This window comes from Trichomycterus rosablanca, chromosome 9 (genome assembly GCF_030014385.1).
Source record: "Trichomycterus rosablanca isolate fTriRos1 chromosome 9, fTriRos1.hap1, whole genome shotgun sequence".
Classification (NCBI taxonomy): Eukaryota; Metazoa; Chordata; class Actinopteri; order Siluriformes; family Trichomycteridae; genus Trichomycterus; species Trichomycterus rosablanca.
Genome location: NC_085996.1, coordinates 19,153,360 through 19,179,886, shown reverse-complemented (window position 1 = coordinate 19,179,886; position 26,527 = coordinate 19,153,360). Strand labels below are relative to the sequence as shown.

Below are 26,527 nucleotides of genomic sequence, written 5' to 3'. Positions count from 1 at the left end.
CTCTGGCCCCACTCTTTGGGACAAAACTGCCCGAGCTCCGACCTCGGAGGCATCCACTTCGACAACGAAGGGTTCCTCTGGGTCGGGCAACTGTAAAACGGGAGCAGTTGTCAAGAGTGTTTTTAGCTCGTCAAAAGCTTGTTGGGCCTGCACCGTCCATCGGAACGGACCTTTTCCTGTAAGGTCCGTTAACGGAGAGGCGACTGAGCTAAAGTTCTTAATGAAACGCCGAAAAAAGTTTGCAAAGCCCAAAAACCTTTGCAGTTGGCGTAAAGAACTTGGAGTTGGCCACTTCTCCACAGCTGATACCTTAGCCGAGTCCATGCGCAGGGTGCCCTCGGCCACTACAAACCCCAGGAACGAAACCGTGGGGGAGTGAAAGACTGACTTCTCCAGTTTGACAAACAAATGGTTGTCAAGCAAAAGCTGGAGAACTCGTCGGACATGCCCTATATGCTCGTCGATGGACCGACTAAAGATAAGAATATCGTCTAAGTAAACATAGACGAATTTACCAAGAGTCTCCCGCAAGACCTCATTGATAAATCTCTGGAAGACTGCGGGGGCATTCATTAACCCAAATGGCATCACCCGGTATTCATAGTGGCCAGTGGGCGTAATGAACGCAGTCTTCCACTCATCCCCCTGCCTGATCCGGATCAAATTGTACGCGCTGCGAAGATCGAGCTTGGAAAAAACAGAAGCTCGCTGAAGGGCTTCGAAAGCCGTGGCCATCAGCGGCAGCGGGTACCGATCCTTGATCGTAACGGCGTTCAGACCGCGATAATCGATACAGGGGCGCAGGGTGCCGTCCTTTTTGTTCACAAAAAAGAACCCTGCCCCAGCTGGGGAGGAGGAAGGACGGATGAACCCCTGTTTAAGTGCCTCACGCACATACTCCTCCATAGCCACCTTCTCTGGACCGGAGAGCGAAAAAAGGCGCCCCCTAGGAGGAGTAGTGCCGGACAAAAGATTGATGGCGCAATCGAACGGTCTGTGGGGGGGCAAGTCCTGCGCCCGGGACTTGCTAAAAACTTCCCGTAAGTCATGGTACACAGGGGGAACAGCTGCCAAATCCGGCACCTCCATCTTCGGTTCCGTCGGAGCAGAACCCGTGCCACCTTGCAGCAAACACGAGTCGCGACACCGCGTTCCCCAGATGAAGATTGATCCGGTGGCCCAGTCGATCTGAGGGTTGTGTCTTTGCAGCCACGAATACCCCAAAACCACCTGGAGGTGAGGAACGTGAGTTACAAGAAAGGTAATCCGTTCCTCGTGGTTTTGCAGACGCAACGTGAGAGGTCTTGTCCGTTGGGTTATCGGGCTGCCCGCTACAGGTCGGCCATCCACCGCATGGACCGACACTGGTGATGCTAGCGGTTGGACCTCAATCCCCAGCCTGTGTACCAGATCGCTGTCAATGAAATTCTCCACCGCACCTGAATCGACACAAACCTGAAGGTTTGTGTTCCCGAGGCCCCAGGACAACCGGGCCTGCAAAAGCAGACCTTGGGCAGGGATGGTAGGTCGGCTCACTCCCGAGTCCCTGACTCGAGAGCGGCCTAGATGTTTTCCGGCCGCCGAGGTCGGGAGAACGAACCCGATGCCGAACGGGCATTGGCACGGGCTGAGCCCAACTGCATGGGTTCGGGATCCAGGGCCGGTGGAGGAGACTTAGGGGGCGCCAGCAAGCGGGTAAACGGGGGGCAGGTACCCCGCTCCCGGTTTCGCTGGCGAAGACGGGTATCGATGGCTGTGGCCAGCGTATAGGAGGCCTTAAGGGTCGTTGGACAGTCCCTGGTGGCCAGCTCATCCTTTATCTTCTCCGATAAGCCACGATGAAAGATGGCGGTGAGAGAGCCCTCATCCCACCCACACTCCGCCGCTAGTGTCCTAAATTCGATTACGTAATCTACGACTGGCCGATTACCTTGGGTTAGCTCAAGTAAGCGTGGGCCTGCCTCACGACCCCCCGAGGGGTGGAAGAAGGTCTCCTTTAAGGCCTCCTTAAAGGCGCTTTCGGATGAGCATTCCGGAGCGTTCTGCTCCCAGAGGGCGGTAGCCCATTCCAAGGCTCGGCCAGTCAATAGAGAAACGATATAGGCAACCCTCGACCGCTCTGTGGGGTAGCGGGAGGGCTGCAACTCGAAGGCTAGCGCGCACTGGAGGAGGAAGCCACGGCACCTCTTGGCCTCTCCCGAATATCTTTCAGGAGGAGGAATGGGGGTGTCGCGGCTTCCACATCCTCCCGAATGGGGTGGGGGGTGTGGGCCGGCTCCTAAAGCTGGAGACTGCTGGCTAAGCGCAGCTACCTGCTGCGCCAATTGGCTAATGGCCACCTCGTGCCTGCCTAACGCCACACCCTGGTGGCGTAATACGTCGATAGGGGGTGGCGTTTCTGCTGCGTCCATGGTTGGTCGCACCTTTCTGTCACGTGGGAAGAAAGGACGCAAATGCAGAAGTAAATAAAAATAATAATATTTTATTTAATTATAAGGACAACAGAAAGATAAACAGCAAACGAAAAACAGAACACAAAAAACCCGATCGGAAACTCCGACGGAGCTGCTGGCGCAACTAAATGAAAAATAAACAAAGTGAAACCAAAACAGAAGGAAGCGGGACGCGAACCCCGGTCAGCCGCGTGGCAGCCGGGAGCGTTACCACCGCACTGTAGTGGTGCTGGAAAACGGGAGCGCGAGAACCTCTAATACGCTTAGGAGCGAAGGGAGAGGAGGGGAACTCCGAGGAGCGCTAGACCCAACACCGCGACTAACAATCGCAGTGACCGGTCGGCGCGCCCTGGATCGCGGAGCTGACACACCAATCTGAAACCAGAAAGAAACAAATAAACAAAGTTAGGCAGTTCTAGACTGCGGATTCGAACCGGGGTCTTTAGCACGGCAACCGCTTGCTCAGCGGAGTCGCCACCCAGCTGTTGGAGAATCCAATGTTCAGAATAACTGAAGGCACTGATGCCAGAATACTTTCAGCGCTTTAACACAGCGCTGAGTGAAACCGCTAACGCTAACTGCTAGCGCAAAATGAACTGCAGTTCGAGGACTGCACCGCGTCGCACCACACTATATCTACGAGACCAACAGAACATACCAGTTACCTCAAACCTTGCGGTTTTACTTACCCGAATGGCATACGCCACCAGGGCTACCAGCTAAGGCTACGAACGTGTGGACGACTGCCACCACGGACCGGAAAACAAACAAAGGTGCGACACCCGCTGCTGTGTGGAGCTGGCTTAAGTAGTCAGCCCCACGGCTGCGGGTGATCAGCACTAATTAGGAGGCCTGGTATAAGAGGCCTTTGTTCTCTGAGCTCTGTAATGTCTGCTTCGCTGGGAACCCGGGGCACGTTCACCAGCTACCACAGACCTCGTTATACTTTCAGGGCAAAGTGTGACTAAGTGATGGCAGCTGTGTGGTCAGTGAACTGATCTATAGTTGTTCTTACTTATGGTTATTAGCTATGGTTAATAGTTCAAACAGTATAATTATGGGTACACTCAGCAGAAAATAGGTTTCTTGCATGGAGGAAGGGGGTTACAGGGATGACAGGAAAAACCCTATGTCCTGTTACTATCTGTGGCTTCTCTAAAAAAAAAAAAGTGAAATCTTTGGCCAGTAACAGAGAGTTCTGCCCTGACATTCTCAGCTACTGCAGCCTTCATCAGAAGGAGATTGAAATTAATGTATTATAACAAATAAAACCAATTTTAACAAATATTTCATTTAACAAATGAAATATCTTGGGATTTACTGTCTGTAATGAAATAAAAGTCTATGTAAGATACACTGCGTTTTTAATGTGCACTTCCCATACTGTTACAACTTTATTTTCTGATTTGGGGTTATAAAATACTGTTATCTACCCACTGCTAACTCTAAAGATCAACAGTGCCCTCTAATGCATTAATCTGTATACTGCATATATTGTGAGTTAAAGTGCTGAGGTCTATTCAGTTGCAAAAGGTGCAAACATTTATAATATATAGTACAGGTAAACGTCTATCCAGAGAGCTTTATGTGGCTTGGGTAAAAGCGCTCACCATTAGTAACCACAAATCAGTGTCTAAATTTTTATCTTAACTGAAGCTGACTGTTGATGCACATTTGTTCATCAATTCATTAAGGGTCGCAGTGGGTACAAAACACCCCGGACAGGTCGGCAGAATATCACAGGGCAAACACACATTCACACACACACATACCTAGGGGGGCTTTAGTACCTCCAATTAACCTGACTGCATGTCTTTGGAGAAAACCCAGGCAGACACGGGGAGAACACGGGGAGAACTGGGAATCAAACCTTCATGCTGTGAGGTAACAGTGTTACCCACTGAGCCACCATGCTGCCCACTGTTGATGCTGACTATGTTAACAGAGGGTTGGCTCTCTATCATCAACAGTAAAATACAAATTGTGACCATCTTTGGAGGAAACCCAGGCAGACCCAGGAAGAGCATGCAAACCCCACACAGAAAGGACCCAGCCCACTCCACCTGGGAATCGTAGCCTTTGTGCTGTGAGGCAACAGTGCTACCCACCAAGCCACGATGCTGCCCACTGTTGATGCTGACTATGTTAAATGAGGGTTGGCTCTCTATCATCAACAGTAAAATACAAATAGTGACCGTTATTCTATTTTTATTCAACATATCACAGCCACCTGGTTAAATTCTGTTTAACATACCAAAAACTAAAAATAAATATTTTGTAAGGAGACATATTACCAGTTAACTGGTAAAGCTGGTATCTGGCATGCACAAATATCTGATGAGTACCTGAAGGTTTATAACTCAAACTCAAATGTAGCTTTATTGGCATGACAAAATATGGACATTCGTAATGCCAATAACATATTTAGGAAATATAGTTTAAAAATAAAATAAAATAAAAAAAAGAAAAATAACAATAATCATAGTAGTAATAGAAAATATACAATATAAAATTACATATTATAGTGACATGAACTAAATTTAAGCTGTAAATGAACAATAGTGTGTGTGTGTGTGTGTGTGTGTGTGTGTGTGTGTGTGTGTGTGTGTGTGTGTGTGTGTGTGTGTGTGTGTGTGTGTGTGAGACAAGGTGCCCCACTGTCCATCACCTGGTGGCAGGTGTGTGTGTAGAGTGCTGCTAGTGTGCAGCTCTCTCTGTGCTCCCCCAGTAAGTGGGGCAGTTTGTTGGGGTCTGGGAGGGAGTTAGTCGGGGATAATGTTATTACATTTGGGAAAGAATTGGGACCAAATGTGGTGGTATTTGGTGCATTGGGTGAGGAAGTGCAACTCCATCTCTACTGTGCAGAGAGTGCAGTGCTGGCACAGCTTCGACCCCACAGCCATGTCGTGTGCGCTCAGTCTGTACCTCGTCAAGGTGTTTAGGATCAGACACTGTGCTCAGATAATCTGCTGCACTGTAGTGTCTTTTAAGGGTCAAATAGCACTGCATTTTACTTTAGACTTTAGTTTCAGTTCCCCAATAACTCATATACTGTACATTGTTTTGAGTCTTTGTGTAATTTGGTTAATTCTAATTGGGTTTACAGATTTCTCCTGTTCCTGAGCCTTTATGTGTTAGTGGTGTGTCGGTGTGACGAGGTACAGACTGAGTGCACACGGTTTGGCCGTGGAGATGGGGCGACACACCCGGTCCTGGCTGCCCCGGGAGGAGAGGCTGTGCCAGCACTGCACTATCAGTACAGTAGAGATGGAGCTGCACTTCCTCACCCAGTGTACCAAATACCACCACATTCTTCCCCAAATTTAACACTGTCATCCCCAACTTCAGCTCCCTCCCAGACCCCGACAAACTGCCCTACTGGAGCTCTCAAAGAGAGAGCTGCACACTGGCAGCAATGTACACACACACCTGCCACCAGGTGAGGGACAGTGAATCAGAATCACTTTATTTCGCCAGGTATGTTACACATACGAGGAATTTGCTTTGGTGATACACATAATAGTACACATAATAGTCCACATAGTAGTACACACAATACACATAATAGTACAGATAATTACACATGTATGACATGTAACACATAACATATTTAACAGACCTGATGGCACAAGGGCTGTTAACCAGTATTTACCAACATTTACCCAAGAGAACAACTGTGGTTAAGAAGTGTTACAGCTCTGGGGAAAAAGCTGTTAGCATGTCTGAATGTGTTTTTTTTATTGTCCTGAGTCTTCTGCCAGATGGAAGTGTTTGAAAAAGGTGATGTCCAGGATGAGAGGGGTCTGCTGTAATTTTGCCGGCACGCTTCAGCACTTTGCTGTTGTAGATGTCCTGAAGTGTTGGCAGACTACATCCAATGATCCTCTCCGCTGTCTTGATTATACGCTGGAGTTTGGCTCGTTCTTGTGATGTGGAGGAACCAAACCAGATGGTGATAGACGATGTAAGGATGGACACGACGATTGCTGTGTAGAACTGGATCAGCAGACTCTGTGGCAGGTTGAAGTTCCTCAGCTGTCTCAGGAAGAACATTCTCTGCTGAGCCCTCTTGGCGATGGAGAGTGTGTTCTTTTCCCACTTTAGGTCCCTGGATAAGGTGGTGCATAGGAACTTAAGTGACTCCACCACTAAGACAATAGAGCCATTAATTGTGAGGGGAGGGGTAAGGAGGGGGGTTTGCGACTGAAATCCACCACCATCTCTACAGTCTTTTGCGTGTTGATCAGCAGGTGGTTGTCGCTGCACCAGTGGGTGATCATCGCTGCACCAGTGGGTGACCATGTCTCACGCACACACACATACACACACACACACACACACACACATCTACCTCATTACGTTACCTTTTTATTGTTATTATTTGCATTGTTTTATTATTATTTTATTTTATTTCATTTTTTGCACCTGTAACTGTTCTGTATATATTTGTTTTTATTGTTATTTTTCTCTGTAACTGAGCTTTGGCAATACGAATGTCCTTATTTGTCATGCCAATAAAGCTTCTTTTGAGTTTGAGTTTGAGTGTGTTAGTAGTGTATCGGTGCAGTGACTCAGGACCAGTTGGATGAGGGGACTGGTGTCTTTGCTCAGCTCTTGGAATTTCCACAAATGTTTGTTGTTTATGGCATAGAAGGCCCTGTGAGCTTTTTTTATATTTATATTTATATATTTATATGTATTTATATTTATATTGAATTTTTCATAACACATAATCTTGAATGTTTTACAGTAGCACATAATAAGCTGCACTTGAATGCTTTACATTAGCACATAATAAGCTGCTCTTTAATGCTTTACAGTAGCATAGTGGTATATATTAGAAAACAGTAGTGGTAAAACAGAAAATGAATGGATGATTGTATTTGGACTTTAAACTTGGATAATGGGATGGGAATGTTTTCAGTGACACTCCTTGACATTAGGTGGCACCGACGTCTCCCTTCTGTTTAAAACCGGCATGAGAAAAGCAAAACACGGTGGCGCATTTGGATGAGAAATGGCGGCAGTGCTGGAGCAGGTTTTGGAGACGACCGAGTTAGCTAAACTTTCTCGGGCGACTCAAGGCAAACTAGAGAAATATGTTTCAGATCAGAAGAGTGAGATTGATGATCTGAAGGTTCAGTATAAGCAGTTGCAAGTGGACAGTGGTAACTATTCTAACATCTGATGTGTGATCTGTGTGTACTTGTACTGCGCCTGATCCTACTAGCCATGCAGCTTATTAGTGTACTTAGCTTGTGCTACCTGGAAGTCAAAAATTAAGTCACTATAAGACGTAGCTACTAAAGAAATACTAATTTAGTTTGAAATATTGGACCTGAAACAGGAGAACTTATTATGAGACATAAATACACGAATACATAGCTTGCGTGCTAACCGTTTCTAACGTTTGCTAAGGCTAAAAGGGTTAGCATTAGTGCTATAGCTTCTAACTAGCAGTGATAGACTAAAAAAATAACATATCTTGCATGTTTTTTTTCTAATGCAGTATTTTTTTTTAACTACAGCTGTGGTGCAAAAAAAATATTGTATTAAAATCTGTACAATAAATTGGTATTACGGTATAAAATGACCCGTAAACAAACATTAGCTCCGCTACAGTAAATGTTTTGACATTACAGGTTAGAATTAGCCATTCAGCTACTTGACTCTCTACTAATTTATCACTGTTATTAACAGTGATATTAACATAGAGTTCGGTATTTATTTTTGTTTGTTTTTCCCATTTCTTTTAGAACAACAATACTTTGACCTGGACAAGCAATTTGTTGAGAAGCAGGAACAGTTTGTGGCATTAACACAAGAACATGAAAAACTCACGGAGGAGTTTACAAAGCGTGGTAAGAATTTAAACAGCCATGAGAATGTATGGATGAAAGAAAACTGGTTGAAAAGGTGTATACTTTGGTATAGGGCTTGGCAGTATGACCAAGAATTTGTATCACGCTATTTTTTAAGATTCTGACGGTATATCACTATGTTTTTTGTATGACTGGGAGTTTCTATATATATCTGTAGCTGATTTGTCTGTCATAAGTACATAGAATATAAAACATTTTCATTTCATCATGTATATAATGAAGGTTTTGAGTACTATAAGCTTTGCTTGGCTCTACAAAATGACAATATATGATGGAATCAGATAGATAGATAGAGAGAGGAGAGAGAGAGAGGAGAGAGAGAGAGGAGAGAGAGAGAGAGAGAGGAGAGAGAGAGAGGAGAGAGAGAGAGAGGAGAGAGAGAGAGAGAGAGAGAGAGAGAGAGAGAGAGAGAGAGAGAGGAGAGAGAGAGAGGAGAGAGAGGAGAGAGAGAGAGAGAGAGAGATTAAAGCCCCAGTAGTATTATACAACAAATAATTAACAGTACAAAACACAAGTAAACAGAAAAACTAGAACATAAAATGGATAACTGGTAAATGTAATGACTATGCATAAGGTTATTAATTATTAAATGATAACATAGAAAAGTGACGTGACAAATATTGCACAATCAGTTGGGCCAATATAGCCGTATATATACATACACATACACTATTGCCAAAAGTATTCACTCACCCATCCAAAGCATTTAATTCAGTTGTTCCAATCACTTCCATGGCCACAGGTGTATAAAACCAAGCACCTAGGCATGCAGACTGCTTCTACAAACATTTGTGAAAGAATGGGTCGCTCTCAGGAGCTCAATTAATTCCAGCGTGGTACCGTGATAGGATGCCACCTGTGCAAGTCCAGTCGTAAAATTTCCTCGCTACTAAATATTCCACAGTCAACTATCAGTGGTAGTATAACAAAGTGGAAGCGATTGGGAACGACAGCAACTCACCCACGAAGTGGTAGGCCACATAGAATGACGGAGCGGGTCAGCAGATGCTGAGGTGCATAGTGCGCAGAGGTTGCCAACTTTCTGCAGAGTCAATCGCTACAGACCTCCAAACTTCATGTGGCCTTCAGATCAGCTCAAGAACAGTGCATAGAGAGCTTCATGGAATGGGAAGCTGCATCCAAGCCTTAAATCACCAAGCGCAATGCAAAGCGTCAGGGGTTGTTTTTCAGGAGTTGGGCTCGGCCCCTTAGTTTCAGTGAAAGGAACTCTTAATGCTTCAGCATACCAAGAGATTTTGGACAATTTCATGCTCCCAACTTTGTGGAAATAGTTTGGGGATGGCCCCTTCCTGTTCCAACATGACTGCGCACCAGTGCACAAAGCAAGGTCCATAAAGACATGGACGTGTGAGTTTGGATGAATTAGAGCAGAGACTGTGAGCCAGGTCTTCTCGTCCAACATCAGTGTCTGACCTCACAAATGCGCTTCTGAAAGAATGGTCAAAAATTTCCATTAACACACTCCTAAACCTTGTGGAAAGCCTTCCCAGAAGAGTTGAAGCTGTTATAGCTGCAAAGGGTGGGCCGACATCATATTAAACCCTATGGAGTAAGAATGGGATGTCATTCAAGTTCATATGTGTGTGAAGGCAGACGAGCAAATACTTTTGGCAATATAGTGTATATACACATACATACATATACAAAGGACCTTCTAAGCCTGTCTGTGGAGGAGCTCTGTGACAGCAACCTGTCACTGAACATGCTCCTCTGTTAAATGTGTATAAAGTACAATTTTATACAATTGTATTTAAGTGTATAAATAAAATTTTAAATAAAATTTTTAGTGTTAATTGTCCTTAGCTCTCCCTTTAACAAATAAAACGGCATTTGCAAAATCCACTGTACAACTTGTCAGGTCTGTTGTAAAAAAAAAAAAAAGAAAAGTGGACAACTTTAAATATCTCCGCTTCCAGTTTGCTTATAACATTGGTTTAGCAACTGACCTGAAGTATTTTCACCCCGTAAGACACGTATTTGGAATCCACTGCTCTGAAAGCTTCTTTCTCGACTGTCTATAGAGGAATCGTGTCCCTGCATATGTGGATTGTTACAGCGTTCGTAATGTCATTTGCAACAGCCAGGTGTCGACAAACTACACAGTATATAGTGTTTGTCTCTTCTAATCTGCCGAACAGCTCGACACATTTCTTGTAGGTTCTTCCGGTGCATATTTAATTTTCCTCTCTTCATCCTCCATCTGTTTTACCATATCGAGGAAGCCTCTCTCATCTGTTAACACGGTCATGCTAACGCTACCTGGCTAAATTGTGAGACAGAGATCCATAGTGCTTTTAGAGGCGAACAATACTATATGATTTGCTGCCTACTGAAGCCTACAGCTGTTGTATTAACTGTGCTATGGTATGGCGGTATATGGAAAAATCCATACTGTACGAGGAATTAAAGCTGGTATACTGAATGTAGGCATACCGCCCAGCTCTACAGCATAACAATGGTAACAATTCATATAAAAATGACTTTGGCGGTTGATGAATGGCACTGGCGAAAACACAACTTGAAAAGCTTGCATTTAAAAGCTTCTGCAAGCAATCAAAATAACCCTAAAATGATAATGGTACATACTTTTACAAGATACAATTTGACCATGTACATGAACACTAGACATTACATTAAGAATTACATAAGTTTAGAATTTCATCTTAGATAATTGATATGGACCTATTGCTAAGCAATGCCTTTGTTCTACAGATGAAGAACTTAAATGTCTCAGTGAAAAGACCAGGGAACAAGAATCTTCATATGTGCAGCTGCAGTCCCAGCAGGTGAAACAACCTCGGTTTCTTTAGTATCACACTAGAGGCACTTGTTTTATGCTTTATCTCTTATTTTTTTTCCATTTGTACATCAGAAACCTAATATAATTCCAGCATGCAGGAGCATTAACAGCATTTACTTATAGTATATGCAGAATTTGGATAGCAAATACCTAATGAATTAGTATCTGTAGTTTTTTACACATTAGGTAAAACTGTCTTGCCACTGACGGTACCTGTAGTTAAGTTGTTCTTATAAACCACTAAATCATCAACTTTTAATGTTGCATAATTATTTTTACTGTCAGTAAAGTCTTATGCTGATATTTAGGTAGGTTTCTCTGGATGCATGTGACAAGGATACAATATATTTGTCCATTCAGTTTTTAATTTAGTGTTCAGTCTCCCCAAAATAGTGCATTTTAAATTCATTTAGCTAATATAAAGACTTTGGAATACATTTAAAAAGTGCTGTCTTAACCATGTGTCATGTGATGTATTGGAATCATTTTTTTCATTTATTTCTTTGCAGAATCAACTTTCCAAAGCAAAGGATGAGCTGGAGGCAGAGAAACGAGAGCTGGTGCGCACGCTACAGAGGAGGTCTGAGGAGGTAGAGAGCCAGAATGGTAAGGGTGCAGCTTTTTCTTTTTGCAAAGCAAACTATTTGCGCACACTAATGTAATTGTTAATGGTATTTCTTTCCCAGAGGATTTAAGAACTGTCAATGATAAGCTGGTGGAGGTTAGTGCTGCAAAAATGCAGTTGCAGTTGAAGCTGGATGAGCTGGAGGCCTCTGAAGTTGCAATCAAGGTATTTGACTGGTTTTATGACTGTGCCTGAAAATTAAAAGCAAATAATAGAGCATTTTCAAATGGCCAATGTGAAGCTCAAGGCTCCCCAGTACCCTGTGCAAGATCAAAGCCAGACAGTTATTTGTGCATAATAAGCCCTCTGCCAGCATGTTTTGAACCCACTGCAGCTTGCTCGTTTCTGCATACGTGAGTTATCTGCAGTTATCATAATTTTTCTTTTGAGCATACTACAGATAGTAGAAATCAGTTTTACCTCATATCTGCTGGGAATATAGCTAAATGACCTCTTACTTATTAAACGGCCAGTCAATTAAATGGGATGCCAGTGGATTTAAAGCAAGCAAAGCAAAAAGTCAGACCAGCTGCAGGGCTGTATTTGTGAACAGCAAATTAAACTGTCAATGGACCATGCAATATTTAATGTCATTGACTGCCTGTTCTCAGTGTCCGTGTGACTGACCTTTCCACAATTTGAAGAAGCAGTGATTGGCCTGAAAGTTAGAACCAACATTTCGGATTTGTCAGATTTGACCTTTTTTAAGAAGTAGTCATGTTTGTGTTTGGTTTGTTTGGGAACTAGTCAGTGCTTAGCTAAATTGCTAAAGTTGAATGCTTGATAACTGTTGAATAAATGCCTGCATGGGCAATTGTACACTGTGAAATGTTTATCATCATGTCAGCTTGGTGGCCCTCTTAATTTTTCTTCTTAACTTTATTCTGCAGAAATATTTAATTTGATTGTCAGACTATTTAAATAAGAACTTTTTTGTACTTGCCTAACAAAACTAAAAGAGCCTGCCAATCTGACATGATTAAATGTTTCTTTTCTTAAGAACATATTATAGTGCAGATTCAAAAACACTTCTTGATACTTTGGGAAACAATAAATCCCCATGGATTAAACATTTCTTTAAACACACATGAATATATAATTAAGAGTAACACATGTATGTTTTACTTGCTAACAAAGTTCATGAAGAAGAAATATCTGTGTTTGAATGCAGTACAAAGAGAAGCGCATGAATCAGGAGAAAGAGCTGCTCCAGGGCCAAGTGGCCTGGCTAAATGAAGAACTGAAGTCTAAAAGCGAGACCCTGCTTTCTCTCTCACGGCAGAAAGGGAGTGAAATCCTGGAGCTTAAGTGCAGTTTAAACAACAAAGAGGATGAGGTATGAAGATCAGTTTTTACTGCACTAAAAACTTTGAAAAAAACGATTTCCTCTCCTTTTTCCCAATACTGTAATTTTGATGTAATGGCTTTCTGAAAATCGAGAGGACTGTGGTGTGTGAACTGGTGGTATTTGTACATTTGTGAGGCTGCACTAGTCTTGAGGTTTTCCTCACTTACTTGTAAAAGGGCAGGGGTTGCTCAGCAAGTGGGGTAATGGACCAGTGACCAGAGGATCATTGATTTAAGCCTTGCCACTACTGGGTTGCTGCTACTCCTGGGCCCTTGAACAATGTTTTCAAGGGGTTTTTGTATCTGTTGGTCCTGGATTTTGTAAAGTTGCTTTGAGACAATGTATATTGTAAAAAGCGCTATATAAATAAAGTTGACTTGACTTGACTTGACTTGTTCACACCACTGTGGTGATACTGTCATACCAGCACAAACATAAAACTTTTATTATAATACTATGTCTTTGTAGTAAAGAATTGAAGTATTTGCAATGAATGTACCCAAATATGTTAATGACTACTTTGCTGAGGTACAGAGATTTGTGGAATGGTGTGACATTAATTTCCTCAAATTGAATATTAAGAAGACACAAGAGATTGTCTTTGATAACAAAAAAATTGGTGACCACAGTCCAGTGGTTATTTATAACAATTCCATATCTCAGGTGTCTTCTTATAAGTATCTGGGGGTTTATATTGACAGTTCACTTGGATGGTTAACCCATGTAGAGTATCTCTGTGCCAGACTGCAACAGAGACTGTACTTTCTGAGGAGACTTCGTAGCTTTGGAGTGGACCAAAAGATTATGATTTTGTTTTATAAGACTATATTAGAGAGCATTGCAAGTTATGGTATTTCTGTCTGGTTTGGTGGCCTCTCAACCCAACTAACGAATAGGTTGGCTAGTGTTGTCAAAAATGCCTGGAAAATCATTGGGGGCAACCAGTACTCTTTATTGGGTACAGTCTATGAGCGGTCTGTGCTGAGGCTGGCAAGGAATATTACTTCTGACCCTGACCATGTTATGTTCTCAGAATACCATCTTCTCCCTTCGGGAAGAAGATTCAGAATGCCATTGTGTAGATTTAAGAGGTTTAAAAACTCTTTTGTGCCTATTTCCATTACTATTCTTAATTCCAACAGGTGAGCAGAGTAGGGGAGGTATTTTAATGTATTTTATTATGTTGTATGTTTAATGTGTGTTGTTTGATGTTCAATGTTTGTATTGTATAGTATGTCATTGTATGTCTGTATAAACGATATGTAGCTTGGGGTGGCCCAAGTAAAATTTCCCCTAGTGGGACAATAAAGTAAATCAAATATGTTCTAAGCTGTCAAACTATTATTACTGCTATCGTACCAGCAGCACACTCCACCACACATACACTATGGACATGACACTTTTACCAGTACACCTTTCCATGATGATACTTGTACCAGCATCACATGCACAGATTGTCATGATGATACACTCAAACCATAATCACTAACTCACCCTGTGTACCTGAACTTATATTCACATATTAAATGTTTACTGTTCAAAGTGTTAAAACTGTTCTAAGCTAATCACACCATATAATTTGATTTGCTTGGGTTTATTTTTGTGCAGATTACCAGACTCCAAGACCAAGTGGCCAGTTTAAAGGCCACTAATGAAAACAAGCAAAAGCAAACCGAGGAGCTGATCAACAAGCTAAGAGAGGTAAGCCACCATTCCACTGCTGTACTGTTCACGGTTTCTAAAGAAACCACCTTTCACAAGTTGTGGAGATAAAGTGTTTTCTTGTTTAGGCAAAGGAACAACAAGCCAATTGTGAAGAGAAGTTTCAGAACGAGCTCAATGCAAACATCAGGCTGTCAAACCTGTACAAGGTAATGCATTTTGTTAAATGTGCAATTATAATCTTGTCTGCATTATCAGTTAACAATGTAATGCTTTTTTTTATAAATACAGAATGTTCTAAATTAAAATGTAAAGTGTCTTTTAAATAGTTGGTACGCACCAATCCTGTATACTGATTTAATACTGACATTGGGTTACCACTATACAGATTCTCAGTAGTGCAATAGTGCATCCCTAATATGACCACTTGGTTGAAGCATCTAGTAAAGTTTAAGAACATTTAGCCAGTTTGTGTATTTGTTTTTTTAAACCCTGCTCTGCTGTTTGACCAGGGAGCAGCAGCAGATGCAGAGGCTAAGAGTGTAGAGCTGAGCCAGGCTGTGGATGAGTTGCATAAGCTGCTGAAGGAGGCAGGAGAGGGTGAGATTCTCTGCATTCACACACTTTTCTCTGATTATTATAGAAGTCTACCTGTAATATTTTATGTTCTTGGGGGTACTTGTTGTTTAAGAAGCTCCCTAACTCCATAAATAAAAAGTTAATGATGTCTATCTTTTAACTTGCCATTCCATTGCCTTTGTTTTATAGAAAGATGTGCTTTCATTTTAAAGTATTATTGTATTCTCCAGCACAATGCTAAATGTAGCATTGTCTGAGAGCTACTGTGTTGCAGCACAAAGAACTACCAATTATGGATGTAATACTTGGGTGGTGCAGCGGTAAAATGCCTGCCCACTATGAACAGATTCTGCATTTTAGCTGCAATTGCAGCCTCTGCTGGCTGGTCGTTGGGGCCTGCAGACCTGCAGAGAGATGGTGAATAATGGCAAGCAGTGTGTGACTAGGCGATACTGCTTTCTGTGTAAACCCGCCTTATGGAGTAGAAAAGAAACGGTTGGCAAACTACACACGTGTTATGGCCCTCCTTGGTCAGGGTATGGGTCAGCAGCAGTAGAGGAGATACAAATGGGTAATTGGTTGCAACTAGATTTAAGGAAAATTCATGGTTAAAAGAAATGTATTACTTAAAATCTATTTGATAAATATACAGATAAAAAATCTATTTTGCTGGCAAAGTGAAACTCAATTAATGTTAATTCTGTAATTAATAGAAAATTACTTTCAAAATTTCACTGACAAAAACCTGGTAACTCATGAATGATTTTTAATTTTGCATTAAAGTTGCATTAATTATTGTAAAACGGTCATGATATCATAAAGAAAATGATTTATGTGCACAGCCCACAAAGCTCTGGAGGAAAAAATGGCGTCAATGGAAAGTTGCAAGCAGAGGGAAGTTGCTGAAATGAAGGAACGCATCGGCAGCCTGGAGAAAGAGGTAGACCACGCCAATGACCTTTTGTCAGGCAACAAGCACAGAGGTGAGCAATGATGGTAACACATTTTAGCAAAATATGCTCCACAAGTCTAGATGTAATTTATGTAATTTATATAATTTTTGATTTTATTCCTTTTTTTTTTACAGTTGGCTCCACATCTGATCTAGTTTTCCCTGCTGAGCAGTTAAGCACCATGTCTCCCACTGCATCCGTCATCACCAAGATCAAGCCGGGAATGAAGCTCACTGAGGTACTGCAGCTAAGACCCAAAATGTATGATTAGACCTAAAGGCTAACCAATAGATCAATAGCAATCTGTTGGTATAATTTAAATTGCATTCTATCAGTTGGTGGCCATTTATATTTACACATTGTTAGCCACAGTAGCGTAGTGACTAACAATGCATAACATGTCTTTTTTCGGTTTGGGCTTAATTTGGCCTTGAATTAGGATACTGATCACAGCCTTTAATCAACATGAACAGGAATGTAAACTTAAATACTGTATACATTCTTAGCAATTAGCAGACACTTTTATATAAAGTGACCTTAAATCCAAAGCAACTAAGGGTTTTCCCAGTGAAACCGGACCCACAGTAACCCTGACCTTGATGAAACAGTTAATGAAAATAAAATGACTAATAAAAATGTACTTACTTTGACAGGCTTGTGGTAAACTAAGTTACAAATAAAAATGCAGTCCTGCACATTGTTTAGTGTCACGTACATGGATCAAACATGATTGTAATTATCCTCACGATCAGGAGTTGTTTTCTCTCACACTATATAAGCCTAATTACATAGTATTATTTAAAAAGTATTTGATTTAATAAAAATACATTCCAATATGTATATACATTTAAATTATAACATGATTGCTTTTCAGAAGCCACCATGTTGCATATTTTTTGTAACTTGTTGTGTGCAGATTTATGCAGCATATGTTGAGTCCCAAGAGCAGCTGCACCTGGAGAAGTTGGAGAGCAAACGTGTGAACAAGTATCTGGACGACATTGTGCAGGAGGTGGAAGCCAAAGCACCCATTCTGAAAAGGCAGAGGGAGGAGCTGGAACGCACACAGAAGTCTGTAGCCAGTCTGTCCGGCAAACTAGAACAAGCCATGCAGGTAGGGAAAGAAATTTGCAAACATGGGGGGTGGGGAATAAAGGACTCACTATTAAGTGCCAGAGTGCTTGTTTGTTTCCTAGTTTTATTGCTGATACAGCTAGTTTTTTGAGGTGTGGGGGCATTCTCCTGTTAAATAAGCTTGATCTGTTTTTGTTTTGTTTTTTTGGGTATTTACTCAAGATAAATATTTTTAAATCTGCATAAAAAGAGCAAAATATACCCTTCTCGAAATAATCTCAGAGTCTCTTAGATTCAGTTACATAAACCTGTTTGGTCTGACAGGAGGTGCAGCGCTTGCAGAGGGAAGCCGACGAGGCCAAAAAGCGCTCGTCGATGCTGGAGCGAGACAATCAGAGGTTTGAGATGCAGATAAGCGACATGGCTCATCAGGTGAGTTTTGAGACTAGTCTTTGCCTCCTTTCGTAATTGTCACAGTTTTGCTCACCATCTCTATTTCTTTCAGGTGCGTGTTCTGCTGGTTGAGCTGGAGGAAGCTCGTGGAAACCACGTGCTCCATGACGATGACGAAATATCTTTTGCAGATGTTAGCAGTTCATCTGCAGTGATCTCGCAGCACCTGGTAACATTCCGAAGTGTTGAGGAACTGCAGCAGCAGAACCAGCGGCTCCTGGTGGCCATACGCGAGCTTGGAGACGCTCAGGAGAAAGGAGAGATGGAAGATGAAAGTACCAAGTAAGTGACTCAGCTCAGTGACATTAGCTGAAATTGTACCATGCGATATTACTGTTGTGGAATGACTGCTCTTGAGAAGAAACAGGAAAAAAAATTACAACCAAACAGTGGCTTTAAAAAGTCTACATAATTCAATTGAACAACAAACTGAAATTGTTTACATAGTAGAAACTCATGTTAAATAGTGGTCAGCAGACACCTGCCATCAATTAGTGACTCTGTATAAGACGGCATTTTACATCATCCTACGCACACTCCCCAGAAAAATGATGTTTGAATTCTTAGATGCATTAAAATGCTGCCTAGTAAAATACCTTAAATTTGAACTGTATTTTGACTGAATAATGAGGGAGCATCTGATGCTTCCTTAGCGGTGTAGGCAATCCCAGCATTTCATGCGGCACAACTTTTTTTTCACAAAAAAATTACAAATATAACTGTGTTATCTTAGTAAGCGAAAACTGATGTAGTCAGGTTTTGATTGGGTTTGATCCCCAGGTGGGGCGGTCCGGGTCCTTTCTGTGTGGAGTTTGCATGTTCTTCCTGTCTCTGCGTGGGTTTCTTCCAGGAGCTCGGTTTTCTCCCACAGTCCAAAGACATGCAAGTGAGGTGAATTGGAGACACTAAATTGTCCATGACTGTGTTTGACATTCAAACTGATGAATCTTGTGTAATGAATAACTACCGTTTCTGTCATGAATGTAACCTAAATGTAAAACAGTGTGTTAAAATCTTAAATAAGTAAATACATGTGGCAACAATCTCATTCTTCATATCTTTAATGTATTGCAGATTTTGAGTCAAAAGTATGCATTAATGTTCTCTTGCAACATTTACTTTTACTGTTATAAAATATATTTTTTTAAATGTGTTGTAGAATCGGCCAACTTCAAGTGAGTCTGAAGAAGGCCATGAGCGAATTGGAACAGTTGCGAGAGCAGCGTGCTCAACATATGCAGGTTACTGAGTCCATTGCACGCCAGCGAGACATGTACCGTGGCCTGCTAGCCCAGGCTACAGGAGTCAGCTTTCCGCAGCAAGGTAACAGCACACACATACGCTTCTCCAACGTTTCATTTTAGTTTTAGAGTCAAAAAGTTTTTGTTTTTTTAATGCACTGTTTAAACTCCAGGTGCCATCCCAGAGGAGTTCTCTCTCACCTCAACACCTCGTCGCTCCCCTGCAGTTACCCCCACTACAGCAACACCAACTGGCCTAGTTGCTACTGTAGTCGAGTCCACAGAGACAGTGGAGGCCAAGGCTGCACTGAAGCAGGTAGGCCCCAAAACTAGCATATAGCTGCTCAGAATACTAGAGGTCATACATGTTTAGATTAGTATAGCAGTTGCTTGAATAGGTCAGTAGTTTTTACAGTGAATACTTTATTCCCATGTTCAGGGTTGGATCCATTTTGGAAACATCTGAAAAACGTATCAATTTTAAAACCCATATAGCATTATTATTAGTGAGAAAAAATGCATAAAACAATTTGCAGATATTATTAAAACACTACACTATGTCTTATCTACAGGCATATTTGGATAAGTTAAGCATTCTCTTTGCATTTAGAGAGGTTTAGCAGTGGACTGACAACTGTAGCTAGCAAGAAAACTGTTTCACTGAACATTACATTTATGACAGGGAAACCAATACAGATATGCCTGTAATTATTAGTATATTGCATAAATGGACAGAGCCTGAATTTAAAAGGAATTCCACCAATACTTCTTGTAGATATCAAAATTCTACTAGATGAGTACATGTAAAATCTAGGAATGTTTAAATCATTATCCTGAAATTTTACAGCTGCAGGAGGTGTTTGTGGATTTTAAGAAAGAGAAGACTGAAAATGAGAAAGCTCTGACTGATCAGTGTACGAAAATGCAGGAGCAATTATCTGAAGTGCGAACCCAAAACTCTAAGACCTCCAGTCAGCTGGAGTTTACTTCGAAGCGGTAAGTATTAAGGCCTCCTAGCACATATACTGTGCAAGAAACAGAAAGCAATGGCTAAGGTTAACTGATATAAAAATGCTGTTGTATTACAGATTTTTCAGTACTCTGTGTGTGTGTGTGTGTGTGTGTGTGTGTGTGTGTGTCAGCTATGAAATGTTACAGGATAATGTAGAAGTTTATCGGAAGGATATTGCCTCTCTGAGGGAGCAGACCCAGAAGCAAGCTGCTGCAGCCCAGAAGAACGAGCAGACCATTCACACACTCACTGAAGACTTGCGTGCTGCAAATGATAAGCTTGCACAAACTGAAGTAAGTGTACTTTAGATTGGAGGTCTGTTCTGTCTTGTGTTTATACTAGGGATGCATCGATACCATTTTTTTCCCAACCGAGTACGAGTACAAGTACATGTATTTTTGTACTTGCCGATACCGATACCTATTTAGAATACCGTTTTTGTTTTTTTTTAAACAAAAACACGTGAGAAGTGACGAGAAGTTTAATGATACCACGTCCAAAAATGCACGTCAACAAGTAGCGAGTGATCAAAGTGTTTGTGCGCTGACGTGATGAAATCAAGGAGGAAAAATAAATGAATCTGAGTGGATTTGGCAACACGAATAGCATGGATTGTTCTGTAGTGAGTTGGAGGTTAATAAATATTTTTGCAATGTTGGTGTTTTGTTGTTATGTTTTGTAGAGAACGATCAGGTCAGAAATACTGTAAAACGTGTGTGTGTGCCGGTGTATTCTGATATAAACTATATTATCCCCCTGTCCCACCTGTTTACACTCCTCTCCTGTGTTTCCCCTCACACCGTATCCTGTGTTCTCATTGGCTGTTCGACATGTCACTCACTGCCAGTTGCACATCTCAGATCAGATATCTGACATGCTAGACGAGCGCTCGGCGAGCCGGTCGGATCGAGTTGTTGGATAGTTCACACTTGGCGACCGAGAGCCGAGTTTTGATCGCCGAGCGAACGCCAAGTTGCTCCTGAGCCGGCAAATCTAGCGCCGACCAGTCGCCGAGCGAAAATCAGGGCAAAAATCATGTAGTGTGAACCAGGCATAACGCAGCAACATGCACTAGGCACACGGTATCGGATGTTTATTATCGGAGCCTCGTTTGCGAGTTAATGAGCGCGGTATCGGGCCGATACCAGTATCGGTACTCATGCATCTCTAGTTTATACTGTACCTCCTTAACATCTACACTGAAACCTCAGTTTTCTTAACTGTTGATTTTATACTCGCAGCTAAAGGATATGTTTTATTATAAAACGGATAGTTCCGGTCCTAAAATCTGATTGGCTGAGCCGCGTTCGAAGCCGTTGTCAAATCCCTGATATACGCACACCTATGACCACCTCACATCATTCCATATTAATACGCCACTGAAAAGAAAAAGTACAAACGTGGTTGAACACTATTTTAAGTCATGTACTATACGGGTGTTTCGTCCAAGAAATAGTGTTTGTGGAGGAATGTTTATTGCGAATGTTATGTTCGCCCTCATGTTGCCTAGCAACACTGTTGACGGACTACCTGATTTCGCAGAAGAATGCTTTTTGTAAGTGTTTTTGTAAATAAAAACATTTATAAATTGAACATTGTTGTATTTTATTATATTTTGTACAACAGTTAGTTCCGACCTTACAATCTGATTGGTTGAGAAGCGTTCTAACCGTGTTGATATTCGTGATAACAGCACAGCCTTTTCACACCACAACTGTATTACTCCGCTGACGCGTTGCCAGTAACGACAAGCTTCATGCACACAAACGCGCACGCAGGCGACACAGCCTTTTTTCCTGATCGCATTTTAAATCTGTTATCTGATATACGATCTAGCGCACTGTGTAGGGAACATAAATCAATTGTCTAATATATTGTCGTGCACCATGTAGTGAACATGAATGCGTTATCTGATATACAATCTAGTGCACTGTGTAGGGAACATAACCAATTGTCTAATTCACTATCTAGTGCACTATGTAGGGAACATAAATCCGTGATCTGATACACAATCTAGTGCACTATGTAGAGAACATTAATGTGTTTGTAACGCGAACAGTTAGCTTAATAGCCCAGTTAGCAGCTCCTAAAAGTTCTGTTATCACCCATATCCTTTGGTGTGTGCAAGAGGTTTTTTATTTCTTTTTTCCCTTCGGAGGTTCTTGCCTTTTCCTTCTTGTTCTTATCTCCCTGAAATGAGTTTTTGCAACTTGGAATGTCTGCTTTGTAGTGTTAAACTTTATATTCGTTGTGGAACTACTTTTTGGCGGAAGTTATTGTCAATATTAAAGCATATTTATTATGAAATTCAGGGCTTCTTTGATTTATTTTCTTGCTTTATTTTGTAAAAACTGTTGTATAAAAGCAATAGAACACTTGAGGTTGTGTGTTATCGTGAATAACATCACGGCTGTGATCTATGGCACTCTCCTTCGGCTCATGCCTGCGACCGAATCACAGCCGTGATAACACACTCCCTCTCGTGTTCTATTGCTTAATTATGTTGACCGCCGTTTTATAAAAGCAATAAGCCACTTTTACTTCATGGCTTGTATAGATTATTAGGAATTTTTCTTAATTGGCTTTGTGTTTGGCTATTTAGGCACGTGCGGAAAACCTGCGCAAGGAGAGAGACATGCTGAAAATGGTGGAGTCTAGGCTGATCCAGGAAAAAGAGTCCATCCTGGCTCAGCAACGAAGCCAGAATATCCTACTCACCAACCTTGAATCTATCCAGGTATTGAAGCCAACCCAACTGTCTGATAGAAGTGTCTGAAGCAAGTAAATGGTGTCATCAAAAAACAACTTTTTTTTTTTATTTTGCTTTGCTCTCAGGCCACGTTACAGCGTTCAGATACCGAAACCAGGCAAAGGCTGCTGTTGCAGGTGGAGAAGCAGGAGCGAGAGATCTTACAGCTACAGAAGAGACTAGAGCACGAGATTGAACAGAAGCATGTGCTGGGACGCAATCAGGATGTAAGCACTAGCTTTATACAAATATCACCTCTCCTACCCTTATGTTGTCTTATGTTTTTCTGTACTGTTGAGTCCATCATTGGGATTTTTATTTAATGCTGATTTAAGGCGCTTAAATGCTGGTCATTGTTTACAGATGCAGCTGTTGGATGCTAAAAAGCAGCTGGAGGTGCAATGTGCATTGCACCAGAAGACCAAGGAACAGCTGAATGCTGCTCAGCAAGAGCTCAGTACTGTTCGCCAGCAGCTGAGCAGCCTAGAAGGTCGTGTTTACTCATTTAGCAGCAACACAGGACTAGCAGGTAACCTACACTCCACCCGTGATATTGCAGGTCTGACATTTATTCGTTTTGCTGCACTTAATTTCCTTGGAAAAAGCTTTCAGAACTTAAAATATGGTGAAATAGCCAATCAGTTAGCTGTCTTACTACATATGCTAACATACCTCATGCTAAAACCAAATCTAGCTTCAACAAGCCTTTAACGATTGTGCAAGTGTGTCTTCAGTGACTAGAGTAATAATTGATGTTGATAATTGACGTCAGTCACTGATCATGTTAACTCATCTAGTTTGCTTTCTCTGTAAGCAACGGTATGGTTGATATTATGGCTTAAGTATTTGTCTTAAATGATTCTGCAGGGCCACATAGTGGTGGAGGAGACGCAGAGGAACTGCTTAAACGTCTGAATCAAGCTGAGGGTAAAGCCGAGGTTCTGGCCGAAAGAATGCAAAGCACCACCGCCTCTCTTGAGCAATACAGAGCCATGTGCCTTAGTCTGGAGGAAGCCCTGGAGAAAGAACAACAGGTGATTAGGATAGGATAGGATTTTTGCTTAACAAATAGTTTGTGCATTTTTTTAAATTAAGAGAACTGCTTGCAAAGTTTTAGATTTCAATTATGCTGCCATACACGGGTGTCCATATGGACGAAAGTATTGGGACACCTACGCATTACATCTACAGGAGCTTTAATGAAATTCCATTCTAAATTCATAGGCATTAATATGGAGTTGGTTCCTCATTTGCAGCTTATACAACTTCCACTTTGGGAAGGCTTTCTAGTTTTTGGAGTGGGAATTTTTGCCCATGTATGCTCCTCTGCACTCAGGAGGGAAAGAATTTCACGAACTGACTTGTTACAACAGTGGCATCCATGCTCTTTAGAACAACCACATCACAAATGTTTGTAAAGGCAGACTGCATGGCTAGGTGCTTGATTTTATACACATGCGGCAAAGGGACTGAAAAACAAAAATTATATAGTGTAGATAGCTGGGGAAAACTTTTTTTCGAAAAATGCAGTTTAAAAGTTGAAGCTAAGCTCCTTGAAGCTCTCAAACGTATTAATTTGATGAATTATGATACATTTTTAGAGAAAAATGTAGATAAATATTTAGAGATAACTGGTGTCTTCATAAATAGTTTTTAAGCACTCTTGAAGGTCTGTAATGTAGTTGCTGAGTTTTGCTGTTTAATTTCAAATGTTCTTTAAATCATCTCAGTTTTCAACCGGATTAAGTAATGTACATCGTCCAACGCATTTTTTTTAATCAGCTTTAAGATTAGTAATAATTTGATGTATGTCCTTTTTCAGGTGACTGAACAGGTGAAGGCTTCGGTTGAGAGCCAAGTTTTGGAGGCTCAAGAACAGCTTCGGCAGCTGGAAAAGAAGCTTCTAGAGGCTGAAAAGGAGAAACAAGGACTTCAGGAAGAGAAACACCAAGCTGTGGCAGCTGTTGAGCAGCAGGTGCAGTGTTCTTTTTGTATTAGTTTAGATCAATGAATCTTAGTTTGTGTCAAATTTACATACATTCTTTACTCTTTTTTACGCTCCTTTTGTCTGGGAACATTTTGAGGGAAACCATACTGTATAATAATTTTTCTGTGTACCATGTACATATATACTGTGTGCATTTATTTATTTATTTATACATATACATATGTGTACAGTATATATACTGTATCAGTCCTCTGGCTTTAATGTTGATTTTACCAAGACCGATTTTTCTTTGAAGCAGGCATCACTCCTTCGTGCCTGGGTAATGCAGCGGTCTAATGTACTAGTACACTACTGCTGAGACAAGTGTTTAAAATATAGCTGTGTCACTACCCTGAACAAGTATCCAGCAGACACAATTGGCTCCGTCTATGGATGGAAGATGGTAGCAGGTTTTCTTCTTTTTTCCTCATATTGCCATCCCAGTCACCAGCTTAGTCCGGGCCATACTGCGGCAAAGGATTGTGATAGACACGGTGAATTGTAAATTGGGTGTTAAAGGGAGGGAAAAGCATTCACACATACACTGATCCATTCAGTTTACCTACCAGCCTGCTGCTTTTGTTTATTTATTTATTCTAATTTTTGTTGCCAGGTGGGCGAGCTGCGCCGAAGCCTAAGCAGCCTGCAGGCTGAATATCAGGAGGCTTTGCAGAAGGTGGCAATGGTGACCACCCAGGAACAGCAGGCTGTGCTAGACAGCCAGGAGCAGGCACGGCTTGTTGCAGAAGCCCAGGACAAGTACGAGCGTGAGATGCTGTTGCATGCTGGCGATGTGGAGGCCCTGCAGGCAGCCAAAACCCAGGCGCTGCATGTGTCACAGCTCCGCCAGCAGCTTGAGGAGAAACTCCAGACGGTCAGCGCACAACTGCTAGAGGCTCGTGTATCTTGGGAAGAACAGGAGCGGATCCTTAAAGTATGTTAAAACAGTGTTAATTGCAGTTTCAACCTAACTGCTGCTGAGTAATAAGTCATTTATTTCAATAATCTTGATCCTACAAATGCACTGATGAGCCAAAACATTAAGACCACACCCAAAAATGTTTATGCCAATGTCTATTTTGTAACAATTATGCATGTCACGGTCAGGGATATATTAAATGTTGGGCTGATGGTAGTTACTTATAGCACCTGTGCAGAAATAGGCTGCAAAAATGCCTAATGGACTTTGCAGTACTTCATGCCAGTTACTAGGCCATAACGTTTTGGGTATTATTAAGCAGCAGTATATTAGAATGGTCGTCCTAATGTTTCGGCTCAATGTGTATGTTACCAGGTTCAATTACACATTCTCAGTCCGTAGTTTGATTTTTTAGAACTGTTTGATGTGTCTTGTCTCTTAGGACGAACAAACTAAGATGGAGTCATGCTGTCAAGACTTGCAAAAGCAGAATGAGCTCCTTCATGAACAGATTCAGAGCATGAGTGGAAAGATGGCCACTCAGCTACAGCAGGCGGCCAACGAGAGCTCACTCAACATTTCTCTAACTGAAGAGGGGAAGTCTCAGGAGCAGCTCCTCGAGATCCTTAAGTAATTGAGCCTATTCTTTGTTTTTTTGTTTACCAAGCTCCCCATTCTCTGAAAACTCTTTGAAATCTTTGATCTCTTCATTTCCGTATTCATGTAGTTCATGATTTTGTACCTATTTGCTTTTTGTTGCATTCAGACA

At 41.7% G+C, this 26,527-nt stretch overlaps 1 protein-coding gene across 3 annotated transcripts in view; it reads left to right on the top strand.

Moving 5' to 3' along the window:
- The first annotated feature begins 7,458 nt into the window (after positions 1 to 7,458).
- tprb (translocated promoter region b, nuclear basket protein) overlaps positions 7,459 to 26,527 on the top strand; it is a 41,236-nt gene continuing 22,167 nt past the window's right edge. For all 3 annotated transcript variants that reach the window (XM_063002032.1, XM_063002033.1, XM_063002031.1), the window contains exons 1-25: positions 7,459 to 7,621; positions 8,210 to 8,314; positions 11,069 to 11,142; positions 11,666 to 11,762; positions 11,843 to 11,946; positions 12,953 to 13,117; positions 14,738 to 14,830; positions 14,920 to 15,000; positions 15,304 to 15,391; positions 16,213 to 16,353; positions 16,458 to 16,561; positions 17,240 to 17,437; positions 17,722 to 17,829; positions 17,903 to 18,132; positions 19,010 to 19,173; positions 19,265 to 19,407; positions 19,939 to 20,087; positions 20,234 to 20,396; positions 22,706 to 22,840; positions 22,939 to 23,079; positions 23,216 to 23,381; positions 23,720 to 23,886; positions 24,675 to 24,827; positions 25,453 to 25,773; positions 26,201 to 26,388. In XM_063002032.1, coding sequence (XP_062858102.1) covers positions 7,471 to 7,621; positions 8,210 to 8,314; positions 11,069 to 11,142; positions 11,666 to 11,762; positions 11,843 to 11,946; positions 12,953 to 13,117; positions 14,738 to 14,830; positions 14,920 to 15,000; positions 15,304 to 15,391; positions 16,213 to 16,353; positions 16,458 to 16,561; positions 17,240 to 17,437; positions 17,722 to 17,829; positions 17,903 to 18,132; positions 19,010 to 19,173; positions 19,265 to 19,407; positions 19,939 to 20,087; positions 20,234 to 20,396; positions 22,706 to 22,840; positions 22,939 to 23,079; positions 23,216 to 23,381; positions 23,720 to 23,886; positions 24,675 to 24,827; positions 25,453 to 25,773; positions 26,201 to 26,388 — 3,629 coding nt within the window. In that variant the 5' untranslated portion in view covers positions 7,459 to 7,470. The remainder of the gene's footprint in view (positions 7,622 to 8,209; positions 8,315 to 11,068; positions 11,143 to 11,665; positions 11,763 to 11,842; positions 11,947 to 12,952; positions 13,118 to 14,737; positions 14,831 to 14,919; positions 15,001 to 15,303; positions 15,392 to 16,212; positions 16,354 to 16,457; positions 16,562 to 17,239; positions 17,438 to 17,721; positions 17,830 to 17,902; positions 18,133 to 19,009; positions 19,174 to 19,264; positions 19,408 to 19,938; positions 20,088 to 20,233; positions 20,397 to 22,705; positions 22,841 to 22,938; positions 23,080 to 23,215; positions 23,382 to 23,719; positions 23,887 to 24,674; positions 24,828 to 25,452; positions 25,774 to 26,200; positions 26,389 to 26,527) is intronic.